The 9364-nt window shown below is 54.8% G+C and overlaps 1 protein-coding gene across 1 annotated transcript in view; it reads left to right on the top strand.

Moving 5' to 3' along the window:
* Positions 1-7412, top strand: part of DEAF1 (DEAF1 transcription factor) — a 40943-nt gene extending 33531 nt beyond the window's left edge. Inside the window, exons 11-12 of the mRNA XM_008592126.1 lie at positions 1947-2036; positions 6876-7412. Coding sequence (XP_008590348.1) covers positions 1947-2036; positions 6876-6980 — 195 coding nt within the window. The 3' untranslated portion in view covers positions 6981-7412. The remainder of the gene's footprint in view (positions 1-1946; positions 2037-6875) is intronic.
* Positions 7413-9364: the final 1952 nt, after the last annotated feature.

Below are 9364 nucleotides of genomic sequence, written 5' to 3'. Positions count from 1 at the left end.
CGCTCCCAAGCGCCACACTCTACCGAGTGCGCCACCGGGCCGGCTTAAAAGGTTATCTTTTTTTGTTTTTTTTCCTTTTTTTTGTCTTTTTTTTACTGACTGGTAATGGGATCACAACCCTCGGTGTCGCGCCTGTACCGGGGACCGGCAACGGGATCGCAACCCTCGGTGTTGCGCCTGCACTGCGCTCAGCCAGTGAGCGGGAACCAGTCTCCACATGGGATCCGAACCCTCGGCGGGAGCACCGCCGCACTCCCAAGCGGCGCACTCTCCAGTGCGCCACTGGGCCGGCCCTTAAAAGGTTATCTTTAATTAAAAAATAATTTTTCAAAGAGTACACTGAGATTTGCCATCACATATTGTACACAAGTACTGATAGTCAGCTTTGTACTCCACAAATATTTATAATCAATTATGTTTCAATGAACAAAATAATATATATGTGAATACAGGAGTAAATGTGGATGTAAATGTGGAAAGAAGGGCTCACTGAGGACAGCCCGGTGGTGGCGTGCTTGCTGCAGCAGGAGGGCCCGAGCCACGAGGTCCTGCGTCCTGCCATGCCTTCCTCGTGGCCAGCTGTCCGTACACTTCAGGGGCGCAGATCGAATGCTTGCTGCATTCCAGAACTGGGCCAGGAGCGCGGATAGTGGAGGTCCTTTCTGGGGAGTGTGGTCTGCAGGGACTGTCAGGGGTGGGGCCGCTCCCCAGGATGGTGACTTGGCTTACGAGGTGAGTGGGCTCGGCATGTTCAGCTGCCGTTCCCACTGCGGCCTCTAGTCTGCGGGGCTGGGGCTGGGGCCATCCGGAAGGTCCAGCTGGGCTGGACTGGGGTCTGGCTGAGCTGGGTCCCACCAGGCAGGGCCATGCGAGGAGCCGCTTGCTGCACGACCTTGTCTACTCCGGACAGGGCGAGAGCTGCAAAGTCTTTGCTGTCCCTGGAGGAGATTCTCTGCGTGGTACTTTTTTTTTTTTTTTAAATGTTTGTTAGTCGTAGTAAAGACGGCATTCTGCAAGGAAGCGAGCTGGAATTCAGAACAGAGACCTGGAGGTAGTTTGCTGTGTTTTGCACATACAAGAAAAAGTGTTGAAGTTGGGACTAAGTAGTATTATAAACAGGAGTGTTTGATGCATTTTGTGTGCTGGTCACAGCAGGCTCTGCCCACTGTGCTGCTAGTAGAACCCCCCATCCCTCCGTGGTCCGCGAGGGGGATGTTCTTGGCGGCATGGGGGCATGGGCTCTGAGGCCCCCCAGCCTGCTGCAGGCCTGTCTGGGCCTGGTGATCATCTCCACCTCGGGGATGTTTATGGACAGTGGAGCTCACGATCGTCAAACACCTTAATTGGTCATGCCACAAAAACTAATCACTGACAAGTTTATCTGTGTGCAGTACCTCAGTTGTTTAAAAAGAAAAATCAATAGTGCAGTTTAAGGGAGAAGTACACAAAATGACTGGTGTGTCGTATCACTTCAATAGACCACATAAACCAGCTCAGAAAGGTGGGTACGGGTGTAGGATGGGGGCTGCGGGGGCAGTTACGGACTCGCTGGCCATCACTGCGCCGTGGCTCCGGGAGGCACGGCTGAGCCTGCTCTGACCGGCCTGCGTGCCCCAGGTCTGGAAGGCCAGTGTTACCGAATACTGAGGATCATGTCACTCCTAAGTTTGGTTTTCTGAACTGACTCAGCTGAGACGAAATTCTGTGGAGTCTGGAGTGTAGGACAGACCACACTGAGACCAGGGGGAGGAGCTGGTTCTGGATGTGATGGGGACACATGTTCTGGGCATTGCTGGGGATGTGGGGGGTAAGCTTTAGTATCCAGTGGGAGACCGCCGTATCCCATGTGCACCTGCATTTCTCTGTCCCTTCGAGTCTCAGGGTGGCTGTTTCTCAGAGCTGGCACCTTCCGTGCCACTGACCAGTGTCTTGTGTCCCTCTTGCAGCAGTCCTGCATCAACTGCGGCCGGGAGGCCATGAGCGAGTGCACAGGCTGCCACAAGGTCAACTACTGCTCCACGTTCTGCCAGCGCAAGGTAGCGTCCCTCAGCTGTGGGTCCCCAGGTGCCCTCTGCCGTCCCCTCCCCACTGCCGGGTGTGCTCCGCCCCTGGGCTATGCAGAAGCTGAGGCCTCCTTCCCCCCACCTTCCTCGCTCCCCCATTCGTGCTGTTCCTCCGGGGGGTTGGGGCAGGGGTGGCCTCCTCACGTCGCAGGCTCCGTGCCGGCTCCTTTAGGACACTGAAGAAGTCACATGTGTACGTGTGTGCATGTGTGTGTATATGTGTGTGTGCATGCCGTGGCCAGGTCATGCTCCTGTGTGAGGCCCGATGGGCAGCAGCTGGGTGCTCTGAGGGGACGGTGACCTTTGACCTTGCACAGTCAGTGTGTCCCAGCCAGGACTCCTCATCACAGAGCCTTGGGAGAGGACTGTTTGCAGTTTCTGTTTCCATTTTTCAGCCACTGGTTCTGAGGAAATGAAAGAGAGTGTCTTCTAGACTAGCAGATGCTGCTTGAGGTTTCTACAACTTTTTCTACCCTCACGCAGGGTACTTTGGACACTTAGTTGTCATATTATTTTTAGTTGACAAGGACAAATCTTCCTGTGAAGCTGTCAGTCCCCAGCATCCTAGGGAGCATCCCGAGGCGGTGTCCCCGTGCGGCGCCCGTCCTGGGCTGCCGGGGCCATTCACCCCAGGGATTGCTCTTGACGTGCTGTTTCTGTCCCTCATCATCCTGGATCAGGTGACTTTCTGCAGGATGCTAGACATCTTTCCCCACCAGTTACTTTTAGAGCTGTAAGAACAGCATGTCCTGAGAGCAGAGGCCGTGTCTGTCAGTCCTGTGTGTGTCTGTGTTGAGGGAAGTCTTCATGTGGCAGACACTGGACAGACTTCTGTGGACTGGGGCTTGCAGGAGGGATTTCAGCCCTTGTTCTTGTGACTTATCCACAGACACCCATAGCAGTGTCTCCTGTTATTTACAGAGTATTTTTCCAAAGGACACATGTTCTAAAAGATAACGACTTACCCTATCCTTTTTCCATCCAGCGTCCGCTTTGCTTTGAGAGGTCTGGTGTCACAGAGGGCGGGAGGCAGGGATCCCCCGGCAGCCTGTCTGAGAGCGGCGGACGGCTGCTGAGACGTGGCCGCGGACCGATTCGGCCCCTCCCTCAGCTTCCTCCCCACGCAAGTTCTAACCACTAGACAGGAAAGCTGAAGGGCGACTTCTCAGGGGCAGTCTGTTCCTCGGTGGCCAGGAGTGAGGTCGGCCTGCTGTGGCAGTGCTGACAGTGGGACTCACGTCCCGCCATGTTATTGTCTCTTCTGTGTGCATATTTGAAGCTCTCCACACTGCCTTGGGAGGATGAATAAGAAGGCAAGTCTGGCCATGAACAGGCCCCGGCTTCCTCTACAGGGCCCAGCTGTAGCTGGGGACAGACCTCCCCCGGGCAGGGGGCTTGTGCCTTGGTGGCATTCTGAGGTACTGCTCCATTCTTAACAGAAGTCCTTACGAGAAGTCTACGTGTCTGAAGGAGATGGGGCGGGCGGTCACGAAGGCCCAGTCTATGTGGGGTGTGGGTGCATGCCCCACCAGAGTCTGCACACGCCTCAGAGAGGGTCTCACAGGGACACGGGGAGGAGACAACACAACGAGGAAAAGAAATGTCCTCACGCTACAGGGCCCCCGGCACTGTCCCGTCCCCGCAAGTGCATCCTGGAGAAGCAAGACCACGTTCCCCGAAGCTCCAGCTCCTCCCCAGGGTACTCGAGACTGAGGAAATAGAAGCAGAAATGTGTTTTTCCCCAGAAGTTTCATTAACAAGCTTTTGCCCTGAGAAAAGAGCATCCGGGGTTGTTTCTCTCCCCTTGGGACGCTGCGACATGTGCCGAGGGCTGCTGGACGAAGAGCTGAAAGCGTGTACTCCCCAGGGAGGCGAGCTGCCGTGGGCTGGCTGTTGATCTGGAAGCGGGTACTGGAGCGTGAACCTTCACAGGAAGGGTCCGTGGGCTTGTGTCTTGGTAGAGTCGTTTCAGCCCAGGAGCGTCTCTTCTGAACGTGAGCTATGGGCTCGCACCTCACTTAGGGGTCAGGCAGGGTAACCGTCAGGTACAATCTCGTTGGCAAAGACTCTGTTTCTTACGTTGATCGTGTGAAGTTTTTCTGCTGACATGCTGTGTGGATGAAGACGAACACTCTAGTTCCGTTTAAATTGACATAAAGTCAGGTTCAAAACTGTGTTTCTCATATTGCTCTAGAACGAGCACTAGACAGGTCTAAAAAGACAGCCCAGGCCACGCAGGGTGAACGGTAAGTGCTGACCTACGTCTGTGGTCCCATCCGACATCCCTAACCATCCTCTGTGCTACTGAAAGCCCTGGGAAAGGCAGTTGACACCGCTGACCTCACAGGTCGCACACAGCTCTGACCTGTTTCTGCTTCTGACTTGCACAGAGCATATTTTCTTTCCAAGCCCATGTGAGGAGGGTGTGTGTGTACTTTACATCTTTGTTGAGGTATGATTTTTGGTAAATTTACAGTGTTGTGCAGACATCACGATTCAGTTTTAGAATTTTCCATCACCCCCAAAAATTCCTGTGCCCCTTTACAGTAACTCCCATCCCCCACCCCAAGCCTCTGGCCACCACGTGTCTGCTTGCTGTCTCCTAGATTTGCCTTTTCTGGACTTTTCACATATCACTAACTTCCAGGACATGGTCTCTCGTGGCTGGTGGCTTTCACTTGCCACATGTTCAAGGTCCCTCCACATTGCGGCATGTGTCAGAGCTTCATTCCGCTTCATGGCTGTCAGGTTCCTCTGTGTGATGGACCCCGTTGTGTTCATCCATTCGTCAGCTGATGGACATCTGCTCCCAGGACTGCCTGGGCCGCATCTACTTTCCCACCGTGGTGCCAGGTCTTTCTCCTAACCTTTAGCTATAGAAAATTCGACAGTGCACAGAACTAAGATAGTCTAAGAACGTCCCCGCCCCTCGCCCAGGGCTGGCCGTGCTCAGCGCCCGCCCTGGTTCACTCTCCTGTGACTTTGGGTTGAGGCTATTTTAAAGCAAGCCCCAGATGTCATGCTTTTCACCTATGAGTCCTGTGGCATTTTCAGTCGGATTTGGACTGTTTCTCCCCTGGAGTTCTTAGTCACTGTTTTTAAATGTGTGATACTGGGTTTTGTCATGGTTGTTTCTGGTGTTTTCACTGTTAGTTTCTATGAATTTAGCTAGTTTCCTTCCATCTTTCAAAAACGAAAAGACTAATTTTTAATTCTGGCTTTTCAGTTAATGATGATGTAAGAATTTTTATAAAACTCAGAATTTAAGATTGTAAAAGTTGGGCTGGCCAGTTGGCTCAGTTGTTTAGAGCACGCCTTGTAACACCAAAGTCGAGGGTGCAGACTGCCAGACCGCCCGGCACCCGAACAAAGAAAGACTGTGGAAGTCGACCTCAGGCATTTGCCTTTTTGCTCAAAGAACTTGACGGAAGCGTCTCTCTGGCCAGTTGGCTCAGTTGTTTAGAGCACGCCTTGTAACACCAAAGTCGAGGGTGCAGACTCCCAGACCGCCCGGCACCCGAACAAAGAAAGACTGTGGAAGTCGACCTCAGGCATTTGCCTTTTTGCTCAAAGAACTTGACGGAAGCGTCTCCCTTGCTGAGTTGGTCCTGACTTGGCCTTCTCCCTCTGTCTGTGAGAACCCCTTGCAGGGGCGCACTCGTGTCTGGGGGAGAGGCGTCCAGAGCAGCAGCTGAGCGGGGGCAGCTCCTGCCAGAGTCTGGGCAGAGGCTGCGACTGGTCACCCATGGGCCAAGCACAGCCCAGCGTGGAGGCCGCGGAGGTGATGGGAGGGCGGCATCTGCACTTGACCCTCACCCCATCGGCAGTTTGCTGATGCGCACTTCAGAACTGTAGAGTTACAGTCTGTCTTCAGATTAAAATTTTATTCTTTTGATATAATTATTATTTCAATTTTTCATTTTTATTAGAAAAATAAGGCATGCTTGTCACAGAAGATTTAGGAAGGAAAACCTAGGACAGCTTGACGATTATCAGCTGGAGTTCTGTCATCCAGGGAATAAGCCATTACCGTTTGGACATATCTGTTCCTGTTCCTTTGTGTGTGTGTGTGCGCATATGTGTTATATCACCTTTACCAAACCCCATGTGTACAGGGTTACATCTAACAGTGACATCGTCCTGCATCCCTACCCCATTCAGCCTCCTCCAGATCCCTGTTTTGTGCCAGGAGGTGGCTCAGCCTCACGTGGGGTCAGGCCCACTGTGGTGCTGGCCCCGTGTTCTCCTCTGTAAAGCCAGCGGCAGCAGCTGCCCTCACACTGGGGTGTGGAGGGTGGGGACAGGGCTGGAGTCTCCTTCTTGCCCACAGCCACCAAGCCCCCGCACAGACACGGGCTGCATCCAGTTTTGCTTTCTCATCTTTGCAATCACAATAACACTGAGGACACCAAAATTGTATGCAAATGTTTTTCTGCATGTGTGATTATTACTTTTTAAAAATTCCTAACAGCAAAACAACTGGGTCAGGTAGTACAAACATATTCTGGAGTCTGTTTTTATGCTCATGCTGGTTTGTCCTCTGCCTTTTGATTTAATCCCTTAACCCTGACTGTCAGGGGGCCGGAGGCTGTGTGAGCTGGATTAGGAGCAGAAACCACCGGGGGGCGGGAACACTCTTGCAGCACCCACCACTTGCAGCTCACACAGGGCTGCAGCCTAGGGGGGTGCAGGACCCCAGGGACTGCCTTAGGGATCCCACCTGGGCCCTGCTGTGGGTGCTCCTTGCTGTGTAATGAGGTGGTAGCGTCCCTGCCAGCCCTCCTGCTAACATGGGTGTGTCTTTCATTTCAGGACTGGAAAGACCACCAGCACATGTGTGGCCAGTCAGCAGCTGTCACCGTCCAGGCGGAGGAAGTGCACGTTGCTGACAGCGTGATAGAGAAAGTCACTGTGTGAGGGGCTGCACCGGCCACAGTGGGAGCCAGGCCTCTGCACTGCCCTGAGGCTGTTGCAGGTCGAAGACTCCCTTGGACACTTTGTGGGGGGACATTGAGGAGAAGTGGCATTGCGGGAAGGTGGAGAGACTTGCCGGCAGCATTACTAACAAACTCCTGAACTGTGCCCTTAGACGTGGACTCCTCCCCCCTGGAAACCCAGAGCAAGGCTAGTGGCCTCGTAAGGATGGGCCGCCCTGCAGCGGCCAGGGAGATGCCGGCCAGAGAGACGCCAGCTGGGGCGCCTGCCCTCTCGGTGCTCTTTTCTATCCCTTGGATCACGAGCATCCAGTCTTGCCCACAGGTGTGCCCTGTGCAGTGACACATGTACATATGTGTTATGTCTGACGCGTGTACATACATGTCGTATCTGTCAGTAAAGTTGTAAATAGTCTCTCTGTCCGCACCCGGATGGCAATTCCAGCTTCAACATCCCAAAGCGCCCAAGTGGTGCTCGACAAGTCCTCGCGGGGCATTCTGTTTTATCCTCGTGGTGCAGGCAGGAGGGCTTTCTGCCATGCCAGGAGCTGCAGCTGCCCCAGGCGTGAGAGCCTCAGGGCGTCTGCTGCTGCCATTTCTGGCCAGCATGTGATGAGAGCCTATTTGTAACCCCAAAAGGAGCAGTTCTCAGGAGAACTTTGAGGCACTCAGAGGTGAGGCTAGGCCTCCGCAGCCCCTTCCGACATTCTCTGCTGAGCTCACAGGCCCTTCCTGTGCCCAGACTGTCCCCAGTGAGTGGGCCGGGAGGCCCCAGAGGCAGCTCATCTTGTGCTCGGGTGGCCGGTACCCAGGGCTTCCACAAGGCAGAGTCCTCATGGTCTCTTCGTTTCTGTCCACTCAGTCCTTTCTCATTGCCTGGGCCCTGCCGGCTGCTGTCCGCTGTCCCCCGGGAGTAGGACGGAGGAGGGTCAGCGTGTTCCTGCTGTCAGGAGGTTCAGAGGCTCCTCTGCACCAGGGGGAGAAGGCACAGGTTCAGTGATGTCGGACACAGGCGGGACACGCCGTGGGTGCTGGAGTGAGCTTGGCAGCGCCCGCCAAGCGTCAGGACGAATTTACAAACTTTATGTGATTCAGACGCTCGCTCCTAAAGCACTGTTTCTGTGAGGTGTGAGTGTCTGCCAAGTTCACACCACTGGGTGTGAGAAAATTCCCCTCGCCCTGCACCCTCTCCTGCTCCAGAAGGCAGACGAGCTTCAGGGGCGACCAAAATCCCTGATGGGAAGAGGGCGTGAGCTGGGGAGCCCAGGAGGTGCCCCCGGTTCTGTGGGGACCTGGTTTATTTCTGCCCAAGTCCCACTGTGCCTCAGCTGGTTTGAGCTGGCTCTCTTTTACTTAGTTCAACAAGGACTTGTAAAGTCCCTGCCCTCCCAGGGCCACACCGTCCTGCTGGCATTTCACAAACGCCTGTTTCATCTTCCCGCCCGGCCGGTGAGCTCGATGCTGCTAGTGCCGCTTCACAGAAAAACAGAGGCCAGAGAAGACCATGTACCTGCTAGACGCTGTCCCTCACCATGCATCGTCCTTCCTCTGAGACAGGGTGCACATGGCGGTGACAGAGGAGGCCTCTGCTTCTGTGGGGACTTGCTCAGTGCTCAGCCCTATCCAGACAGCTGGGCCATGGAGAGGACTCGGTGAGGTTCCTGGGGCACTGCTCTGGGTGCAGCAGGGGTGGGCCTGCCACCCTGGGGTCTGCCAGCATAAAGGTGGCAGGAAAGTGAGGACCAAAGGGGGGCCGGCGAAGGGACCTGCACCCCAAAGAGAATTGCCCAGCCCTGAAAATGCCAAGGTCGCTGCTGATGGCAGTACAGCCTGCAGGGAGAGGCCAGAGCGCCCACACTGTAAGGAGAGTCACCATGACCACCCCAACCCAAGAGCAGTGGACACCACCCGGCCTCCCAGGACCAAGTTCTGCAGTAATGGGGTGGGGGTGTTTCTTGGAATTGTGGGGACAACTTACTTTTCTCCTCTTCTTTAAAATGAAGCCTGAGGACTGCAGGTTTGCTTGGGTCATTTCCAGATGGCGGGACTCATGGGCCCCAAGGGTTTGTGGCAGTCTCCGGAGCCCCCCAGTGTGGGTCCCATCTCCAAGGGCTTGTGCTGCTCATCTGGGTCTGTGGAGCTTTTCCACGGTGGTCAGCAAGGGCCCGTCACATTTGGGGTGCCTCCAGTCACTCAGGGCAAAGCTCAAGGGAGCCCCTACTCCAACTCTCATAGGGTGTCAGACCCTGTGTGGGCCTGGGGACTTGTGTCCCTTGTCCAGTCCCAGTCCAGTGGGAAGACAGACAGGAACCCACTATGACTCAGGTGGTTCCCTGCGGGTAAGACTCTCCTTGAGAGGGTGACAGG

This window comes from Galeopterus variegatus, unplaced genomic scaffold (assembly GCF_000696425.1).
Source record: "Galeopterus variegatus unplaced genomic scaffold, G_variegatus-3.0.2 Scaffold7611, whole genome shotgun sequence".
NCBI classification, from domain to species: domain Eukaryota; kingdom Metazoa; phylum Chordata; class Mammalia; order Dermoptera; family Cynocephalidae; genus Galeopterus; species Galeopterus variegatus.
The sequence above is the reverse complement of the archived record's forward strand: the minus strand, read 5'-3'. Positions and strand labels throughout refer to the sequence as shown.